Below are 22,984 nucleotides of genomic sequence, written 5' to 3'. Positions count from 1 at the left end.
GAGGGTAAAGAGAAACTGAGGGCATATATATATATATATATATATATATATATATATATATATATATATATAGATATAGATATAGATATAGATATAGATATAGATATAGATATAGATGCCTATAACTATGTGCTGAATGGTCATGTAAAGACTTGTGTGGTACGATCCGCAGTTCTGCCTAGCCAGCGCCAAGAAGACGACAATGTAAAGAGTGACACTACAGTGCAATTTTAATGATATGAATATTTTCTAGAAAAAAAAATTCCAGATACAGCATACTCATTTTTCATCGATTCTTGCACCCAACAACACAACAAGATGACATTTAATAATAAAAATAATAATTTAAGCTCCTTATTATGTAGCCGAATCTGTGTTTGTATTGGCCGCCTCCAGTTTTCCGTTTGTTTTGCCTCCAGCTAGCGCCGTGACGTAACTGTGACGTCAGCGCAAAAGGGGTCTATACTCAACGCTATTTAAATATAAGTCGCATATTTGAGGTCTAAATGGCCTAAAAAGATTAAAACTACATTCCGTGACAATATCTATCTATCCATCCATCCATCTATTAATAATATTAATTAATAAGACATCACAAACTAGTTGACCTCACTAATCGACTACTCAACAATATGACTCGTTTATCATCACAACCTAATTACATGACAAACCAGTATCCAATCAACTTCACAGGCAACAACATGGATGAGCATCGACTAATAAGATGGATTAAGGTGGTAAAAGCTAGAAAGGAGGGCCAGTGAGGTCTTGTAACATTTCCAGCCATCAGACAAAGACCCCTAGATCTGCACTTAATCAAGGTGAAGATAATCACGAAACATACTATATGTTATTCTTGGCAAGAGCAAGATTCTGCTGCCCTCAGCACTCTTCCGGGCAATCCGATTACAGGCTGCTTGGATGCCCGAGCTCTGGCACACTCTCCCCTACCTACCCTCCCTTCCTCTGCACATCATTCTAACTCATCCAGCCAGCCCTGAACCCCCCACTTCAGCTCCTGCGGCTGTCATAAGCCATTCTGCCCTGTGTCCACCCCCTCCCATCAGCACCTTAGCTGTTCAGTACCATTAACAAAGCCTCATGGGTCTTCCTACACACACTCTACAAGGGGGGGGGGGGGGACCTCTTGGCTAATTGTGTCCTGCTGTGGGGAAATAGCCATTAGAAAAGCCATAATATGCTTATTTACTTGTGACATAACGTTATCTCAACATAGTGACCATCAAATGAGGCACCCATAGCAAAAAAACAAAAAAAAAACCTTCAGCTGTCTGCGGTTGCTGGGGGAAATAAATCATGGAAATATTGGCCTAATAAAGCAGACTGAATCTACGGTGGTTTTGCACTCTGATCAATGTGTCCTTTGAAGATTCAATCTTTTTAAGAAGCTGATTAATAATCTATATAAAAAGCATCAGCAAAGAGCGGATCAAGTAGCGAGAACTACGATCTGGAAAAGGAGTTTCTCTTTCCCTTTCTCTCGCTTTTTTTTTAATTGATCAATTAACGGCATGTAAAACCAAGCTGGCGCTACAACGTAAACATGTGTGAGCTAGACAGGGCTTTGCAGAGAATATCTGGTGCACCGCTTCACACAAGCTAATTAAACTTGTAAATCTCAGTGTGTTGCAGGCTGATTTTCCTATAGAGTAAAAAAAACGGCATTAAAAGTAGAAAAAAGCCAACTGTCAGCACAATTCATTTCCAAAAAACCCCTCATAAGCCTGGTTAACCAAGTGTAAAGGAAAATCTAAACGTATGAAACTTAAATTTTCAACAACGTAGCAGAATTGCTCCTGGACATCAACAGCAACTGGTCATCTCATTGCAAAACCATACTGAAATTAATCAAAGCAATTACCAACATCAAACGCCCATGTTTGATATTGTTTCTGACGTATAGAAAAAGATAACAAATGAAACACAATGGCAACACAGTTACATAAGGGCGAGTGGAGAGTGAGCCTTGATCTGAAAAGCTGAGTCAACTCACCAGCTTGAAGTCCTGAATGCTACAGATGAAGTAGGGCGTGTTCGGCCGTCGGCTCTCTATGTACACACAATCTGTGAGGATGACAAAAAAATAAAATAAAAAGGTGTTACCAACATCATCTAGACTGTCAGATAAGATCTCAATTAATTTCTCAAACCTGCACAAAATCTGTTTCCCTTTGTAAAACACAACTGGAATGCGAGTAATAGGATTAAATAGCTTTTGGATGCAGGACTGTCCGCCCTTTCCAGAACAAACATCAAGGGGAGTCTGAGAAAGAAGGTCAGTATTGTTCCAAAAATTATGTGATGGCAGGGGTTTTTGTAGAGAAGAAAACACAATAACCCAACACAAGAGACGATGTGAAGCTGATAGGATGCAAAACGTATCCTAAATTACACAAAATGATGTAACTTTTTCTCCTCTGAAGTGAAGCTGAGCAGAGGGCCTCTGTGTTTAAATTAAATGTGACTGGTGGTATGGCCAGGTCATGAACCTTCGTCTCCTTAACAAAAACATTCACACTGCACAGCCCCAACAAGAGAAAGCAGCTTTAGCTAAGGAGACACACATACACGCACACATACTTCCTTCCTCTGCGGTCAATCTGCCAAACATTTGTAGAGTGCGGGGGATGAAAAGATCACCCTCTTGTTTCCACCCGCTTCTCCGCAGAGAGACAATCTGAGGCGCTCTTGAAATGGAAAATGCTTCAGCGCTGTGTTGTACCGACATCAAAATTACTGAGAGTTTTTTTTTGGGGGGGGGTGGGGGTGGGCTGGGAAACGGTGTCTGTTTAAAAGAAAGGGAGTGTTCAAGCTGTTTGCTAGATAAGAATCTTATTTACACCTCTAGTTTGAAGACAAGCATTCTTTGATAGTTCAAATGTGTTGAAAACACAAAGACTGCTGTGCTCGGATGCTTGGATCACCCTCTGTCAGACTCTGAGGTGCCAGCCGATGCTCCATTCAAAACATTCATTACATTACAATACTATTTCACTATACAAATCCATTTTACACTGGCATCCAAGCCGGTATTTATGTTACCTACACCTGCACCGTTCAGCTTGAGATGAGGTGATGGGGTTGCTGTGGTTTCAAGTCAACATGAAATCAAAACTGACCTATTTTACTTTAACCCTAAAGGGCAAAACCATAAAGAGACATCAGAAAATACTTTAGTGCTATTTTCTGTTTCTGTTCTATTTCTATTTTCTTATTAGGACACAAATAATACAATTTCATGATTTTTTTTCTGTAAAACATGATGTTTTCATTTTTATATCCCCCAGGATACATCACCCCTTTGGGGGTTTAAATTAATTGGAAAAAAATGCTTGTTTGGCACGTCTACGTCATACAATTTTCAAAAGTCTTGTGAAGAAATAATCAGTATGGGTTTCATGGCCTTATTTCAGTGAGAATTTTTTTTTGTATTTTCACAAACCACGCATAAATGTCATTATCTCAAAACTACAAACTTCTACATACATGCTGCTGATATATTATTGTAGCAGAGTTTGTGCTGAATACAGTGTAATTAGACTTTAGCCATGAAAATGTCACAAGTAACAGAAATAACCACAAATGTCAGAGCATGTCAGAACACCTCCAGGGCCCAGAAAACAGCTCAGACCCCAGAGGGTTAATGTTAATCAAACAATTGTGGTATCATGCAATAAAGTTGAATAGTTTTCCTATAGATATTTGGGTTTGACTTGGTGTGTGCCAAATTTGGTGTTATTACCAGGGATATTAAGGTATGGTTGCTAGGTGGTTGACTGCTGAAAATTGTCCTGACTCAATCGCCATCAAACAGGTGTAGCTCAGGCATTTTTTGTCTCATTCCAACAAATCAAACATCACTTTGAATAATAGAGAATGTGAAAATAATGTGTTAATAATTTGTAAAAAATGTGTTCATTGCGACTCGTTGTGCCAGCACGGGTCACATACATACACACACACACTATATTTGTTTTGTATAAGTTGCCAGAGCCCATAGCTTCATTGGAGGGGGGGCTCAAAGCCCCAGGTGAAAAAACTACTGCCTGACACTGTCCCTTCCTTCTGCCATAGAAAGTGTTGACAAATTGCCTGTAAAAATCCATGTATTGTTGATCTAAAACTGATTTCAATATAGCTAACTAAATGACTATTAATGACTAAATGACTGAATATAATTTTTCATTTAAGAGCGTTAAGTATTGAACTGATTTTCTAAAATCCTGGGGGATAGAAAACATTTACATACAGGTGTAAAAAGATCATCAAATTTCAACAAATGTAATAAGCTAACACATAAAAACAACTTTTTAAACATGCAAGTCCCCTCCAAATATTGTAAATATGTGAAATATATCAACTTTTATCTGAAGGCGAGTAGATTTCCCACTACAGGTGGTTATTTTGTTTTTAAATGCTGCCCTTGAGCTAAAAGAATGTATGAACAAAGTCACCAGATCTAAATATTCACAACAAACACCCTTTCAACATGAGAAATGAGACCTACACTTTCACTGCCTCTTCCCACAGCCTCTCAAATGTTTGTATCCCCCAGGATACAAAAACCTTTTTAAGGTTCATAGACATTCCTAGTGCCAAATTTGTCCATTCACATTATTCTAATAACACAGTCTTTAATCAAAATGTAATAACTTGCTCCACCTCTGAAAAGACTTTAGTTTTCTGATGACATCACCTAGGCCATCCGGTCTATTAGATAATGTTAAACAACAGCCGACTAGCTATTTTGCATTCAAGCCCAGCTAAATTTGTGTTGGGACCTGTCACTATTCACAATCCAATCAACTTCTAGGTGTTACCATTACATTTTTTCTCATTGAATATACTGTTTCAGACAAAAGTCACTGTACAAAACTAAAACGGTTCACGAATGTCATTTCATGTTGACTTTAACCTACAAATAATGAATGCATAATGACCTAGGTGATGTCATCAGAGGCAGAGCAAGTTATTAAATTGCTTTTCTGATGACATCACCTTGGCCAAGTAGCTATTTCACATTCAAGTCTTGCTAAATTCAGGTAGGGACTGCCCACATTTCATGATCCAATCAACTTCTGGTCATAAATGCCATTTCATGTTGACTTAAAAACAATTTAAAATTTTAAAAGCAGAGATCAAACATCAGCTCTCAGGTCACATCATAAGTTAACACATAATGCTAAAATACAAATAAACATTCATTTTACAGCTAAAGTCAATAAAGAGTTAGCTAATAGCAAGCAGGATGTTAAAAAGTTGCTTATCAAAGCTGAATTCAAAAATCATCACAGATTCCTGAACCCATGATTCATTCACACTTCCTGGCTCATAAACAAAGGCCATGCCGCGTGTTAAAAACACAAGTTGTGCATTAACAAGTAAGTGCGACTCCACCATCTTGCCTCCAGTTTCCTAAAGTCGTAAGCAACACTCGTGTGTGTTGATGAAGGGGTTGAGCCTCACAGTTACCCGGCAGCCATATCTGAACACACAGCTTCTAGAGCGTGGCACAAACACACTCTCACACCATAGCGAGGATAGCAGCCTGTGTGAGTGTGTGTCACTGCTCTAAGCACAGATCTGGAGATGCTAGAAGTCTTTGTGTCTCCGTAGTGCTAAAACTGCAAGGAGATAAATGTTTATCTGAACACTTCAGTATTCCAGGGATGAATCCACGTAGCATGGGCTGAGGCGGCTAAAAGCCACTACTAACAAAAGGAGAGTGATTCTGTTCCAGCCTTCTTAGTGCACATCTTTTATTTATTTGTTTTGCCTGGTGCTGTTATTGATCTTGTTGCGTTTATCTGTTCAATGCAGCAGGCGGAATAAAGATATTTAATAGTCTGAGCACATTGTAAACCATTTGTTGGGAGTGTGTGTGTGTTAAGAATGCAAGGGGGCCATTTTGAGTGGGTTGCATGTGTGACAGGAAAGGCTTGTTATCAGAGCTGGTCCGCACAGGGTATTCTAAGGCTTTATAGCGTGTTAGTGGGGTGGGCTGAGCTCTGTCCGACTGTTTCTACCTGCGCTCATCCTCTCATTTACAAGATAACGTAAGTGATATCTATCAGTACTGTGACTGACAGCCTTCCATGGAGGGGGAGGGGAGGCTGAAGAACAAAAGAGACAAATCTCAATGAAATGAGATGACATGTTTCAGAACATCCCAGGCGGCGTTGAGAGGGATTTACCTTTGAGAACTGCGGCTTATAGTCTCTTAACCCGGCTGGTAGATTCATTTAGAGGAAATGGATTCCCAACATTCTGACAAGGCAATAGATGTCTGTGCTGTGAGCCGTAAGGAAAATACTGAGGTATAAAGATCTGGTTTAAAATGCTTCCTAGGGTAAATGAAACTGTAAACATGACTTTAGCCTATTTCTAGGGAATAAAGCCACAAAAACATTTTTCACTATTTATGTATTTTTAAAAATAATTCAAGGGATAGTTCACCCAAAATATTTTGAAGAATATGGGTAATCAAAGAGTTGATGGGCCCCATTGACTTCCATAGAATACTATGGAAGTCAATGAGGTCCACCAACTGTTTGGTTACTGACATTCTTCAAAATATCTTCTCTTGTGTTCAACAGAAGAAAGAAATTCATTCAGGTTTGGAACAACTTGTGGGTGAGTAAATGACAATTTTCATTTTTGGGATAATTATCCCTTTAATTATATTTAATCATTTTTATTTAATTACTCCAATATTAAACAAAATGAACTAAATTACAACAATTCTTTGATTATTACAATTATATCAAAAACAACATGTATCATTGTTCAGCTTATTTTTCCAGTCATTTCAATAAGAATCCACACGATTGGGAGTTTCACGTGAGGGAAAATGATTTCCCCATGCAGATTTTGCATCGTGTTCAGCTTGGTCACACAGATTCGCTGCATTGGCCAATAGAAAGCTGTTTGGTTTGAAAGTGAGCTGTGCTTCATACATCTATACCACTGACATTAAATAATGGACCTTTTATGCCCTCAACATTTAGCTAATGTGGACCCACATTAACATTATGACAAGTTTAAATCAAAGATGTTATTAATGCCACCATTTGCGGTCTCGAAATGTAACGAGAAATATGCTGGCCAAATAATAAAGCAATCGTGACATATCGATATTTTTAAAAAAGACAGAAAAATCATTGCTAAATCTGCAAAAAAAACAGCCAAGAAAATGTGTTTTTAAAACAACCCAAAAGGTACTTTTCCCACCCATCTGTGAAACTCGTTTCCAAACAAAAGGTCCTCGGGAGATAAATCGTATTTAATATTTTACAATAATGACACTCCTCCCTGGCCGTGAAGAGTTGCGAGGCTGTAATTTGCTTTGTACTTTGAGAGCGGACCTTTAAGACTCCAATCTGTTCAGCTGCGTTCCAGCCATTTTGTGTTTTTAGAGAAGCCCCTCTCCATCAGAGAGTGAGCAGGCAGAGAATAAAGGGAAAGAGACCAAAAGAAAAAGAGAGAGAGGAGGGTCTGGGGGAGGGGTGTATAGGATTTGAGGGGATATGTGCAGTTCTAGGGGCTTTGTGGACTCCCAAATGCCTCCCACAGGCCACAGGTCCCAGCTCTCTCTCTCTCTCTGTCTCTCACACAGTCTCTTTACCTGACTCTCTCACTCTCTCTCTTAGTGGCCTGAAGAGAACAGAAGGGTGGGGGCTTTGCAAACAGCACAGATCCATTATCGACCACTCCACTGAAGCAGCCTGGCCTCATCCTAAGATTGAGATTTATTGAGCTGAAGAAATAGTCCATCACACGCCGAGATGCGTTCACACACACGCGCACCCGTACTTATAGAAACTGACAAAACACCCTAGCGGATGTTAGAAGTTGATCTGTTTGCAGCTATTATTTCTTAATGTATTGTCATCCGTCACTTAGCAACATGAATATTCATGCAGAAAGGGAAGAGGGGTAGCACTCATCCAATCGTCCTCCTTTTCCACCGAGGCTTATTGTTCACTCAGCCATTCTTCTAAACCGGTAAAGCGTGGCTAATTTAAAACACACCTTTACCGATGAAAGAAACCTGCCCTGCTTTCCGTGTCAATCCAGTTGCTGTTTTAATCCACTCCACCTCCAAGGAGAAAGGTTGAGACACAAAAAGGCTAAGTAAATTATTAATATTTCACAAGCGCTCAGCTGTTTCCTTCAAAAGAGTGCCGGTGTTACCCTCGATAATACCTTCTGCTAGGTGACGTCTTGGCTCATTGTTAAATGCAGACACTCGCTGTGGTCATGCTTATCTTGAAATTAAAGTAGCCAGAGCAATGCAATAATGAAATGGTAGGGGGTTTGGACAAGGTACTGGCTTCACACTCCACGTGTCACATTCACACCCCTCTTCCTACATGACCGACAAGCGGCGAAGTGTCGACCTACGCTACTCGTGTCACATCGTACTGGGAAGTGCTTCAGTGCAGGTGCTTCAGCTGGCACCAATGCCCCGTGTCAGGAGGAACAGGCCGGTCTTAACCCTGCTCATCCAATTTACACTGCTGCTCATTTCCTTCGCCTTGAGATCTGCACATTCAAACATACTCACAAAACTTATTCTGCTCTTCTCCCATATCCACCATTTCAAGTTTGTAAATTTTTGCCCCATCTCATAGCAGGAGATTAATACCTTCAGCCTGAATTCTAAAACCTTATGCAGCTTTGCCCTCAGAGTAGCAAGCAGGAAAAAGCTGACTCCCTCTGGGCCGGGAACAGAAGCCGTTTGACAAGTGTGGTACACTTAGTCTGTAGCAGCTTTCTAATTTGTAATTGGCAGGTGGTTCAATTTCACAAAAGCCTCCACAGTCTCCCTGTCATACAATGCTACATGGGGGGAAATTTCAGAATAGATCTGGCTCTTTCATTTCCAGCTATCGGCTTGGTAGGAATTTCTCTGCGCACTGTTTGAAATGTTGTAAAGGAAGAATTTCAGTGAATTTCAGCCTTTTATTTTGGAAAGAATAAAACTTGACACATGGGGTTTAAAACCAAGAAACAAACAAAAGCGGCTAACAATATATGATTGTCTGTACATCTTAACGTAGATGCATTGTGTTCAACACTCGCTATTACGCGAAGTAAACCAATCATAAAAGATCACAAAAAATATACTATTGTGCTTAAAATTAAATAAACTAATATCAATCGTTTTAATCGCTACAAGTGAATTTAGTATGAAAAATGGATAATCATTTTGGAGATCTGCTAAAGATTACAACAGTAAAGAGTAAAGTACTAAATTACTGTTTTTAAAGATTAACTTTAAGTGAGCATTAGATTAGCAACTATTGGTACATCCAAATGTCTTCTATTTTTACTTTTAGATTAACAAATAAAATTTAAAAAAAAAAACAAATAAATCACTAAGATAAACAATTATGACCTTTCTGGCACAAAAATCCTTAAAATGAGTGACCCTGCGGAGGAAAATAAATGCTACATGAGTATAAAATTTGGCCCTTTTAATTTCACCCATTTGATTTGATTTGATTTAAACAGCAAAGCTTCTGTTCTCCCCTTCAAGACAAGGATACGAGGGTCTCCTTGTCGCCTGCTCTGCCTCTGTCTGCTTTTCATCCCCCATCTCTCTTTCTGTCTGTCTAAATCTTGAGACAGCTGGAAGCAGAGTGGAAGACATGCATGGAAAAGTTGTCTCTCTACATGAGGTGATACTGTTGCTGTCTCCTCAGAAGAGCAACAGGGAGATGAAGACTGCTGCTTGATGACTCACTCAGGTGGTCAAATGCTGTTAGTCTCACCTCGCTGAATAATACATGACTCTAAGCCAAGAGAGAGCCTGGTTTCTCCCCCTGACAACAAACGGAGAAGTTTGTTTCAGCAATGGCCCGAATGCTCTTTGCGAAGGTGGTGCATGTCCATTTTCACCCCACCAAGTCTATTGAGTTCATTTTTGACTCTGTTCCAGGGAAAGATCGGAAGCTTTGTTCGCCTGTTAGTGTTTCTATAATCTCTCTACTGGATCCACTGACAAACATGAAACTTATACCGAGCTGCTAATCAGGCAAAATTGCGAGCAGACAAATAACCTGTCTTGAAGTGACATTAGCGAGCTGACAAGGAACCACTCAGCTCTGTATAGAGGTGAGGACGATGTGCTCAAGCTCCCGGTGGAGATTTCAGCCTTACGGAAAAGACTGCAGGCTTTGGGTGGCTCCATAATTAGGTGACAGCTGTCCAGACACCCACAGGCAGCCAGAAGAGAGAGAAATAGAGGCCATCTTCAGGGACGTACTCATCCCTACTCAGCCTTTTGTAAATTCAACATCTAGACCTCCACCTCAATCATAACCCCAACAATAAGCTCGGTTCCAAAACCTAGTAAGCTGTCTTCGATCCAATATTTATTAACTTATCAGCTCAGAACATGCCAAATTTCCTCAAAGAGAAAAAAAAACAAAAACAAAAAACTCACTCAACTAATGCTGTAAACTATACAGAGAACCACAGTTGGTACATCATTTTAATATTAAATGTTAAAATTAATTGTTTAATTAATTAATTAATTATTAGTAGGCTACATATAAGGAAGTTGTTATAATAACGTTATAATAATTCTAGTTTTTTTTAATATAAAGATTTAAATGGTGGCTGTCATAAAATGGATTTATTCAAACACACATTTAATGGTTAAGTAAAAATACAATGAATATGCAATAGCCTATAAGTGCAAATATTTAGCAAAAAAAATCTCCTCTCGAAGTAACTAGCTGACTAACGAGTTTTCGGACATTGAATGGCTTTTCTGAGTTAAATGTGACATTATTTACAAGCTGTTTTATTGACTCCTTCCTGCAGTTGAAACACTGAGCAATTACATGTGACATGATACAGACTTGTTGTAGTATCAAGCTGTAGTATCTTTCAACATACCTTCATGTTTATTTCGTGTTGTAACTAGTAAAGCGGAAGATATGATCGTTCACAAGCACCCTGCTTGAAATGAGGCGCAACAACAAACTGTCAGGCCACAGAGCACCAAACAAGATTGCGACAGCTCGAGAGACGTCTAAGGTCTCACTCCGGTCTATGGGAAAGTAGCCCATTTTTGATTCTTGTGAGGTTTGTGCTTGCAATTTCACCCCGAACCCCTCCCTGCCACTTTGATTTACATAAATGACATATTTATTCAAAACGGCGTATTCTGCTGAAAAGCAACTGGTTTGCAGGTATAAAACACTCTCTAGGTAGGCAGCCCACTAGGTTTTGGATGAGAGTTATAATGAGCACAATAAAGCCCACCCCAACCCTCAGCCGAGCCCACTGTGGATATTCACCTCTCTTTATTGTCAGCATTCTCATCACACGGGTGGGAGTGGTACTCATCCAGCCAATCCCGCTTGATGAGCTCTCCATTTTAAAAGCCAAATGGCAGCCAGGGAGACAAATTGCCGTCACAGTACAAGGACATTGGTGTGACTGCAGGTTGTAAAGACGGACTGCAGACAGCCACGGCCAGCTCGCAGAGGCCTGAGTATTGATCTCATGTGTGTATAATCTCCCGGCTGGATCCATAAGCTGCCTCTGTGTAGCGAATATCCGCAAAGCTACAGGGAGCCTGGACACGAGAACGCCACTCAAAGGCCTGATCGATTCAGATGCTTTACTCTTCCTTCCATCCGAGTGGCCCTGTCTGCAATACAAATGCCTCTCCATCTCTCTCTCCCCATCTGTATCACACTCCACACTCACTCCTTTTCTCCTTCGTTCCTTCCTTCCTCACTCAAGCACAATCCATCTCTCCAACGACGAGACTACGTGCCTTATTTGCTTTTTTGCAGACATCCTAATAAATGCACACTAAGCTTGCTATAAAAACGTTAGTGGACAAAATGTATGAGGGAGATCTTCGTGTTGGCTTTCAATATTACTTCCTCTTATCTAGTGTCATACGTACACGCGGCCGACTCTCTCGAGCCACAAAAGCAATTATTGTCTTGTTTCAGTTCTCTCCCTTGATTACACTCTCTCTTTTTCCGTTGGCTTCTCGCCGTTTTTAATACCCACTCCAAGGGTGGCCAGTTTTACATATTGTGTGTCACTAGACAAATATAAAAGGATTTAACATTTAGTAGGGTTTAATCCAGCACAGGCTTTGTGTCTACTTAAGCCGCTCGAATCAAATCTGATTGCAATAAGGCTGCAGAAACTGACGGCAAACCGAAGGCAAGCACATACAGCAAGGCCTGCACAATTAATCGAAATAAACCGCAAAATGTTTACACATTAAATATGTGTTGTGTGCCTTTTATAGGCAAGCAGCTCATGAATAGTTTCAGAGCAGTGCGGTTCACAGATTTTTATTTTACAGTGAAATATTACAATAGTAATATTTGTTATTTTCTATATTTATATTTAAAAATGTTATTTATATTTCACATTAATAATAATAAATAGTTGTAAATATCAATACATTTAAAATTTGTCCAAGCTGTACAGCCCTACAAACAAGCACAAAAACATCATTTTAAAAATTGATGGAGAATTTTTTTTTAGAAATAATAATAATAATAAAAAAACATGCAGTTATCCAAAAAAACAATGATGTCACTAAAACATTAACAGATCAGCTATAAGATGTCAAATGAAAGGTTCGCCGTATAAACAGCATAATGCAACAACTTAATCCTTGGATCCCTAAAACAACAAACAGCATCTATGGCAGTGCAATTAAAATCTCTTTTTTTTTTTTTTTTTTTTTAAATGGCTGCACCTTAAAAAGCGCCTTATTTATCTTCAAAAACATGGTGACCATCCCATTCTATTCTCTACTGCAGCAGTGACAAAATCAGCTAACATGCCTCAGATGTGAGTGATTCAATTCAATCTTATCTAAAACAGACTGGCGGTACTCTCCAAAACAGAGAAGGGAAGGGGTCTGCTGGGTTATTACTGACAGAGAGCTTCAGCAACTGTGTTTTCAAGGACCTTCAGCAGATAATGCCTCCAACCCGATTCCACTGGGGCAACAACGTGAGGAAGAGGAGGAGGAGGGGGCAACCATCACACCATTCCTCACCTTCCCCCTCCGAGCAAACACATTTCTGCTCAGCAGAAGAGATGGAGTGGAGAGATGAGATTGGAAATTACACAAATGGCTATAATTTGAAGTCTTCGCATTAAATAACTAAGCATACTGCTTGACCTTTCAGTGGCTGCTAAATAAATGAAAGACACGGCGAGGATGATTTAGAACTATGGCAGCCGTGCTTTGCCCTCTGCCGGAGTGTTGACATTTCCCCCCAGTCTCATGTACAACCAATTTCTAAACAGCAGGTGAAAGAGAGGCCATGTTTACAGCGCAGGAAAAGGTTATTGCTCTGTTCTAGGCTCAATCTCAGCGCCTAATAAAGACCTAATGTGGACCGTTTCGCTTTTTCTGCCACTCACTGAAAAATACAAATAAAACAAGAATCTTGTGTGCTTTGGAAGGCTAAGTGTGAAAAATATGACCGTTTCAAATATCATCACTGTGATTTCTTCTGCATTTTCATCAAGAAGCAGTGAATGTATTTAGTCAAGCACAGCAGCCAATGTAAATGCATTTTTTTCATCCAAGTAGTGGATGATGTGACATGTTTATGCTACGCTGAAGCACCATTTTCAGCAACGCATACAAAATATTGCCAAATACATTTTACTGTCCAAACAGCATGGTTATTTAATGACAAACACATCTTCAACTTGAGTACAACCAGAACTCACCGCCAGGTCTGTAAACAATGTCATCCTCCGTAATGAAGGAAGTAATCTCGCCGTTCTCCATTCGCTCATAGCGCGACTTCTTTTTGGGCAGCTTCTTCTTATTTTTCTTGCTGCCCTCCTCGGCGTTGGCGGCTCCAGGCGTCTCGTTGTCGTCATCCTCACTGTGTTCGCTCTCAGCATAGTTCTTAGCACCGCCCTCCAGCGTGCAACTTCGTCGGGGCCGTGAGCTCTCGCACTCTCGCATTTTGTCCCGCTTCTCGCGGTCTCTGTCCCGGTCCCGGTCACGCTCGCGCTCCCTCTCCTTGTCCTTCTCTTTGTCGGCAGTCATGATTCGCCACGTGCCTTCTTCTGTCCTCTCACGGCTGGGCCTCCGTGAAAGGTAGACTGTGAGCCTGGGCTTCAGTCTTCTGAATTTACCAATCAAATCCAGGGAAAATTTGGCCACACCAACAACCCCAGTGTTTCAGAAGAGCTGAAGGGAGAAAAAAAAAAAGAGGCATTGTTAGAGTAGTTAATGTGACACTTTTTTTGTTCTATGTATTAATTTATTAAAAAATGTATTTAAAAAAAGGCAATCAACACAATTACTTGAGTACACCTCTTTGTAATGAATTTCGGGAATAAAATTCATTAAAAACATTTTAAAGGGGCAAAAAAATCAAATGCCACAGTGATACAACTATTCTGTTCTCATAGTGAAGTTAAAAGCCTCATTTGAAAAAATATCATAGATAGGACCTGTGCAGACTCTCATGAGTCAGAGTCTCTTAAAATATCAGATAATTTGACCTTTTTATGACAAGGCAAGGTTAGATGTAAAATGTAATTTGATGCATCTTGCTCAGTATTCTTTTGAAAATAATGAAGATATGTATACTCATACATTAAAGCCATGTGAAAAAATACCACTTTTTACTTGATGGTTACAACATTAAACATGCTCTTTTCATGTTCCCCAACACACAGTGAGATATTTGTAAAACCAAGGGCCTGTTGATACTCATGCAATCGGTTTAATCAATCACAGCCGGCGAGCAGCGCTGTGACGTCGCACACCAAAAGGAACATCAATCGCCGTCTCTTCCACAGCAGCAGCGCATGTCCTCAGGAGAGCTCTGAGCAAAGCTATATCAAAAAAGCACAAACTTCAAGCTCCCTGCTCTATTCCCCAGCTCATTTCTGCCTGGCGATGAAAAGCGCCACTATGTTTCCCTGCACAGTGGCCTAAACAGGATTCCCCACTGCATTATCAAACAGGCTCAGCTGCACGTTTTACAGGATATTAGGCTTATATAGACGTTTGCACAACTAGCCAGCTAAGGCTATCGAGAATAGAATTTCTTGCAAGTAATACATTAGACTGGAATAAGACCTAGTGCTCCCTCCAGGCCACAGTGTTTGTTGGTTGTTGGTTGTGCATGCTGGTCAGGCAACTACAGCCTGGCCAGAGGCGGCCCTACCTCAGCTAGCACAGCGATCACCCGTGGAAATCAGAACAGACAGGCATGGAGAAGAAACCTGGCAAGAGACTCAGACAGAAAACAGCTTTGGATCAAATCCTGTTTTTACAACGCTCGCTGCTACTTGCCTCTTTTAAGTCAACATTCATGAAAATAAAGATCAATCTTCCACTGGCCGAAAAGTGAGAAGTGAAAAACAAAACAAGGCTGTTAATATGAGAGCATGAAATGGCTGCGTAACAATGAAGTGCACTTGAAAGAGTCCACGCCGCTTTCCCCCTCTTCAGTTAAACGGGAAACTAAAGATTACAGCCTCTAGTGCAGCCAAACCTGACAACAGCGAGTGAATTTGGAAATGTGAGGAGCCTGCGGGAGGACAGCAGCAGGACAGAATTGGGCTGTTTGTCAGTGTGAGAGGTGTGTTTATAGAGCAGGTATAAAAATGAAGAGAAATGGCTTATGACAGGCACACTGGTGCAGTTGACAAGCAGCCCTGTCAATGACAGCCTGTCATCTTGAGTAGACGGCAACTGACGGGGCAGCTGCTCCCCTCATCAACCTCAAACACTACAGACTGATTACAGAGCTGCGCCGCCACGTCACGGCCCGATTAATCACCGCATGATGAGTTACCATGCTGACCGCCAGCCTGAACATACAAAAACACACACCTACATACATACATAAACCATAAAATCAACTAGACAGTGGGTTGCTAAAATGTCGTGTCAACTAAACGATCAGTGAAGAAGTCCTGCACAATTAGACCAGTTTTGAGTTCATCAGACACTGATCAGACATGTTTCTTAGGGGGCGTTTAAATAGGACACATTCTGGTGTTCAAATACAGCCAGCCAGAGAGCAAGATCATCAAAACACATCACATTTTTTCACAAAAAACAAACAAAACTACTATTGCATTATGGGCGCTTAAATACAATGAGATGTGACATGACGGCAAAACACATGGAATAAATTTCTGGGGAGGTTTTACCATGCAACTAAAGTTAAACACAGCTAAAACACAGGATGTAAGTACAGTAATTAATGCACCAATGCTAAAAAAGTAAAAGTAATAAAATCTAGACAGTCAGTCAGTCAATCTCAAATTGTTGGATGAGAAAATATAATGTGCATAAGCTGTACATAAAATTAGAACTGTAACTGATTAAAAATGTAAACAAAAGTAAATAATAATAAATTATATAATACATTAATAAAAATAATAATTTTTAAATCAAAAGAAAGAAAAAAGATCACACAAGCACTATATTGTAAAAGTGTGTGGTTCTCGAATGCTTTGAACAAGCGAGTTTGAAGCGAATAAGCCTTTATTTGGAGGCAGCACATTATGATAGTATTACAATTATTATTGTTATTAAAAAAAAAATTCCAGAACAGTATTACAAGACAATAAGGTGTCATGACAACTAGGAATGCACAGATACTGATACCACAGGGTCCGATACTGCGCTCATGTACTTGTATTCATTAAAATGCTCCGATACCAATAACCGATACCACGCAGCGCGTGTACAGTGTTTGTGTCCAGACAAAGAAACACCAACAACAGAGTATAATGGGGATAAAAGAGTAGGCTGTCTATGAAGTAAATGTATCTAATTAGTGGAATATTAAACAAAATATAGTAAAGCTTATATAGCTGTGGAGCGCGAGCTGATAAGCGGAAAAACGAGCAGTGGATTGAAGGTGCAGCAGCACAGATGCGCGAGCTGGTCGAGTGCATCCCATTTTCACAGATATCAGTGGAAAGTTTGTAGTTCAGTCGAATATGGAAATGAAAGTAAAACGAGGCATGTATTATTAACGTTAACTGATATGAGAGAGAGAGAACTTCTGTTGAATGCTCTTGGTTGCTGATAGTTCACTCAGCACACATGCATCATTTGGATTAGAACTAAATTGTATAGGCTATGCAAGTAAAACATGAACTGCTACTTGATTTATGTATAACAAGTGGTTCCCTACATTATTACAGGAAGGAGGTACAGTAATCAAAACATTTTCTGTGCGCAAACATCCGAAGCGTGCACCCTGAAAGCTGGGCATAAGACACCGCGCAAATACTGAAGACGAATTCAAACTAAATTATGTAAAAACGAACGTCTTGGCAAGTATCCTAGTAAACATAGTCGGATATATCTTAAGTGAATGTAGAAATAAAATGTGCAACACTATATTGGATCCGTGCATTCAGTCTTAAAGGGGCAGCAGTCTAAGGCCCCATTTACACTGCATGGTTCAAGTGACCCAATTCCGATTTTTTCCTCTCATGTGGCACAGATCGGATATGACCGGTGAACGTGTAAGCAGGAAAAAAACGCATGGATTCCAATTTTCTCAGATCGGATTCAGGCCTCATTCATATGTGGTAATAAATCGGATATGAATCGGATACGTGCATTTGCGTCTGCCATGTAAGCAGACAAATCGGATATTCCCCAGTAAATGTGAGTCGTAGCCTACGTCATTAAAAAAGTGACGTCAACTAAGGTGGACACCACCAACTGAGAACACGACTTATTATAGGCACGATGGAGGTCGAAGGCTCAACACAGTGGAGTAATTTTTTCTACACCTTACGAGAGCAATGTTTTGCTGATCTTTGAAAAAAGTGCGGAAAGCAAAACACTGCATAATTAGAGATGCGCGGATGAGCTCCAACGTCACCCGAATCCGCAGCCAAAAACAAATCATCCACCCGCACCAATAATGTTCTCTGATTTAAGTATCCGCACCCGATGGTCAAAGTTATTATTCGTATGTGTTGTTACGCGTGAGGATAATTGGATGATCATCACCTTCAACAGCGGACTCGAGGCGACGGTTGATGCGTGCATCTAATACAATGAATGAGCGCTGCTTTTAAATGAACATTTCTTTAAAACAATTTATTTGACAGAATTTAATTTTCGTAATGGCATAAACAGGCTTTACTCCCTTGAAACTTTTATGCTCATATTTTAGAGAATGTAATATTTTTGTTAATAATGATTTATCTATCCACCTGCGACCCACCCGAAATTAATCAGAATGTTATTTTTATTATTAACCCGCCCGATCCGCGGATTATCCGCAGAGCCCCCGCGGATATAACCGTGATCCGCGCATCACTATAATAATTTTGTCTGCTTCTGCATCCATTGCATATCGAGCTGTTTTACTTAATTTTCCGGGTCAGAACGTCTATATTTGGTTGTTTTGGCAGTGTATAGTGTAAATGCAAATATCGGATATGGGTCACTTTTAAAAGATGATGTAAGCGGGTCGTCAAAAAAATCGGATATAGTCAGCAAATCGGAATTGGGCATCGAGACCTGCAGTGTAAATGCAGCCTAATAAACCTGCTGCTCTGTTTTAATGTTAACCAAACAAAGGACAAAATCACTCACTGGTCTTGACTGAATAGTGCCTAACTTTTGTAACTTTATAAAGATCCATCTATATTTAATACAGTGATGAATATGCAGTGTTATTTCACATTTGATTATTTTATTCGATTTCTGTACCTGAAAACTACTGTTAGACCTACCTGAAACCCCCCAAAAACACAGTTTATTTCATTTGTAGACTTTCTTTGTTCTATTGCATTTATTTGTGCTATTTGTAATTTGATTACTTGTTATTTTATTACCGACTGCTTTCTTGTCTTTAATAATGTTTTAAATTTACATTAATTAGGCTAGTAGTTTTTGCTGTAGTATCAAAATTGGAATAGAGAATTGTGATATTTCACTGGTATCTAAACATTTGAATCACTGACCCAATCCTTAGCACTGAGCCCTTCTGGAGCAGATCTAAATATGCGCTGTGCTATTAAATAATAGATAAAATATGATAGTAGCAGAAGCTCATGCAATACATTTTAGTAGGCTTAAATAAGAATGAAAATAACTGAAGGAAATGTATAGCTGCTAATCAAATTAAGCCAACTAATATGATTCATGTTCTTTTGGTTTCTCTACCGAATATATTTATAAATTACAAATGCAGTGAAAATACAGGTATCGGTAAGTATCAGTATCGGACTCGTTCTGGAAAAAGTGGTATTGGTGCATCCCTAATAAAAAACCTTCCTGCATCTCGACTCAATTAGACAAGCATTGCACAACCTTGTGCCGTATGATTAATAAATTACTACTGCAGAAAATTCAGCGATCCACACCTTCTCACGTGTAAAGAGTGTGTTATTTATACCAACAGGAGCATTAGCAACCAGTGATAGGCAGCGGCTGCAGTGAGGTTTACAACACTGACCAGCAACAATGCATCAGTTCATGTGGCGTCTGAATGGTGACCAGGACCAATTAAGCAATGGCGAGTACTCCCCTCAACACTACCCACAGATGAATAACGCGCTGTGGGGCAGGTGAGGCTTGAAGCCATTACACATCAATCACCAGAGCAGGACCTTTTGAAAGATACCAGCTGTCTTAATGGAAAAGGGAGGGAGAGAGGCAGGGAGGGAGAAAAATCAGCCATTTGTGAAAGCCGGTATAAAAAAAAAGCTTCAGGGGTCTCAGCCAACAGCACCTATTTTACCATTTCCATTACTGCAATGAAGTCAAGGGGTGTGAGCCAGGAGGTTTTAAATAAAAATACATTTCTCCTTCAGAGCAGCGGATAAATTAGACCTTCTCACCCCTCCAACCACACAGTTGCTCTGCCACTATTAACACATCACCTCACAATGGGCACACAGCAGGTCTCTATTACAAAACACACTCCTTTTTCAACATTACTCTTTCATGCTGCATGTTTTATTCATCCTAAATCACTCTCCTATTACGCCAATAGGCCGACGCATTCATCTCTGTGATTTGAGGCAAAAGCCAATAAAGGGTCAGGCAACACAAATGCCATTTCCCCAAGACACCCGTATTGCCAGGTGCTTCATTTTAGGGCTGTAACGAACAATTATTTTGATAATCGATTAATCGATTAATTGTTTTCTGATCAGTGGATTAACCCTTTAGTTAACCTACCAATAAATAACCGTAAACTGCCATTCATCTTTCCATGTTTTATTTAAACATGTTTTCATAAAATTCTAATAAAATAAAAAAATACCAATGTAAAAACAAAGTGGCAAGAATTAAGAGGCATCTATCAGTAATACAAATGACCATGATGGCTGCATTCAATGTCACTGTTTGAGATTGACAGCAAGGTCTTGAAATGTTTCCTTCATTCAGCAGATTAAAGTATCAGCTTGAATACATCTGTATGAAGGAACAGCTGAAGACAACCATATTTAGTGACAGTATTAAGTGGCGATGTCCATAACACCAAGAAATGTTATCACAATTGACAGCGTTATTAAACAAATTAGTTGCGAGTTTATCCATCAGTTATTTTAAGCAACCAAAAATGACTTTTAATGCTTTGTTACAGAGTGCAGAGTATGTTTGAGACACGCGCCTAAATAAATTCTCAGTCTCCGTGAGTAAACTAAACCCATTATGATTGATTATACAGTTCAGTGTGGCTCTTACATTATATGACGTGGGAGACAACTAGTTGTCTAGTGCGGTTCCATTCATTCAGCACGGGTTTGTCAAAAATGCGGTTGTGAGTCTTGAAAACGTGCAGGGGCCAGTAAGGTTATAAAATGCGGTTATCACGCTTGTAAAAAAACAAAACGCTGTATGAACAAACATATTAAGCGGCGCTGCCATACTAGCCATTAGCATTTGCTCTAGTTTTGTGTGAATGGATTAGGGATGAACGTAAAAAGTGTGACGCTTCGATGCATTCCACACAAATCATTGCATCGTCCAACCGTAATTCATTTGCAAATTTAGTCAAAACCTGTTTATGATGCATAAAGTCAATGAGCAGACAGCAGTGAGAGAGTGAGCGACACGCTTGTATGGACATTTCTTTGGAGATCCATGATCACTGGTTTCAAACAGTGTATTACAAAATGCAGACATTTGACTGGCGAGAATTACCAAAAGCTTTCCAGATGGAAGTTGTGAAATACACGTTTGATGTAATTGTTTTCGGCGAGCGAGATTAGCCTTGGAACATATCAAACAAAACATTATCTGCAATACGAGTAACTGAGATTTATCAGACAAATGTCTCGTTCGAAGCTCATCCAAGAGAGCTACTCTGATTTCAACAAAGCTGTTTTCAATCTATTTTGCCAGAGCAAAAAGCTCAAGAAATAAATAAATTAGACAGACATCTGAAGCAGAACTCAAAAAACAACAACAAAAAACACAGAAATCCATTTGATAACTCTCCACCAGATTTTAGTTATTGTTTATGAAAGCATCACACTGACTCTGTATTGTGTGAAATTATGACTTGCAGCAGTTCAATTCTAATAGTTTCACATGATCACACAGAACAAGCATGTATAATCCGTACTGAAATTCCTGACTCACACCATCGGCCTGCTAATAACAGTCATCTTTATCTGATGGCACACATTTATTCTGAAACGGTTCCTGCTGGAAGAGATTGTCCTGACTAAAATTTAGCATACTCTAAATCTTAATGGCCACTACTGACTATTCCCAACAATTACTCAGTGCTCCTCAATAAATGTCTACTTTATTGATATGGACGTGTAGTAGGGTGGAGGGCCCTCTCCACACAGGAACTGTTTTTACTGAGTTTTAAATTGTGTAGACAGGCTGATGGATCTTTAAGCATTACCACAGCCTGTTCCATTAAGTTAAATAATGAAAGAAAAGGCCTTCCTTCAAAGCATAACTCTATAAAGACTCATATTACACACAGCCTAACTCCTATGCATTCTGTTCCTTTAAAGTTGGATTATTAAGTGATTCTCTACAGAAACATTTTTTGTTATGCTGGTTGAAAGGCACCTCATATCCCAATAGCAAGCACTATGTACAATTTTTACAAATGTATATCGTCTGTGGAAGGTGTAGGACCATAAAATGTGAACACGTGTTATCTGTCAGTCAACGTGTGTTTGCATACCACTGCACAGCCTGTTCACACAAACATCATACGTCATCAGCACGTTCACATACACTGTGCAGACAGAGCGAGAAAGCGTTTACGTTCGTTATTGTAGTACTGTTACTCACTTCACTGTCCTGTAAAGTTTTCTCACCGGTGAATGACACGTGATATAATCCAATTACATTGTCTCTGGTCATCTCGCTTCTGGTCTGTGCGCGTTCATGTGTTTTGGAGGAGGCATGGCTTTGGAAATCGCACGGCGATTTGCAGGGAGGGTGGGATCGTATGCTTTCGATGCTAGCAGGCTAAAGTTAGCATTTCCCAGATCACCTATAGCACATTTAACGTAGCCTTCATGAACAAACAGACTTTTGTGACTTCTGAGATCTTGTTAGCAATATCAATATGCATATAAGGCTAATACATAATATATATGCTAATAAAATAAACCCCAGAGACCTGATTTGATATGATAGCAATAACACTTTCAAATATGCACTTATACGTTTCAGGAAAATAAAATCCTCTTTAATGTTTATGTTATCTAATCAACATCTACCACTCTTCTTTAATATACTGTCGGATTAAGATCTCATGAGGGAATCTTATGCAAAACACTGGCTGGAAATTAATTTGGTGCATCTCTGTAGCATGTAACTACACACGTTGATGATTTATATACAGAAATCAAGGGGCTAATCTGAGCCCTGAGGAGTCAGTAAACCAGAGGCTGAAGGCTAGGCTCCAAGCAATCTGAGTATGTGAGTAAGTGGTTGTGTACGAGTGTGTATTCCCTC

The 22,984-nt window shown here is 39.7% G+C and overlaps 1 protein-coding gene across 2 annotated transcripts in view; it reads right to left on the bottom strand.

The window, feature by feature from the left end:
- rerea (arginine-glutamic acid dipeptide (RE) repeats a) overlaps positions 1-22,984 on the bottom strand; it is a 108,559-nt gene that overhangs the window by 69,263 nt on the left and 16,312 nt on the right. For both annotated transcript variants that reach the window (XM_084099487.1, XM_084099488.1), the window contains exons 2-3: positions 13,762-14,233; positions 2,015-2,085 (exon numbers count right to left, since the gene is read on the bottom strand). In XM_084099487.1, coding sequence (XP_083955613.1) covers positions 2,015-2,085; positions 13,762-14,089 — 399 coding nt within the window. In that variant the 5' untranslated portion in view covers positions 14,090-14,233. The remainder of the gene's footprint in view (positions 1-2,014; positions 2,086-13,761; positions 14,234-22,984) is intronic.

This window comes from Abramis brama (assembly GCF_963993115.1).
Source record: "Abramis brama genome assembly, chromosome: 22".
NCBI lineage: Eukaryota > Metazoa > Chordata > Actinopteri > Cypriniformes > Leuciscidae > Abramis > Abramis brama.
Note: the sequence above shows the minus strand (reverse complement) of the source record. Positions and strands in the feature narration are given on the sequence as shown.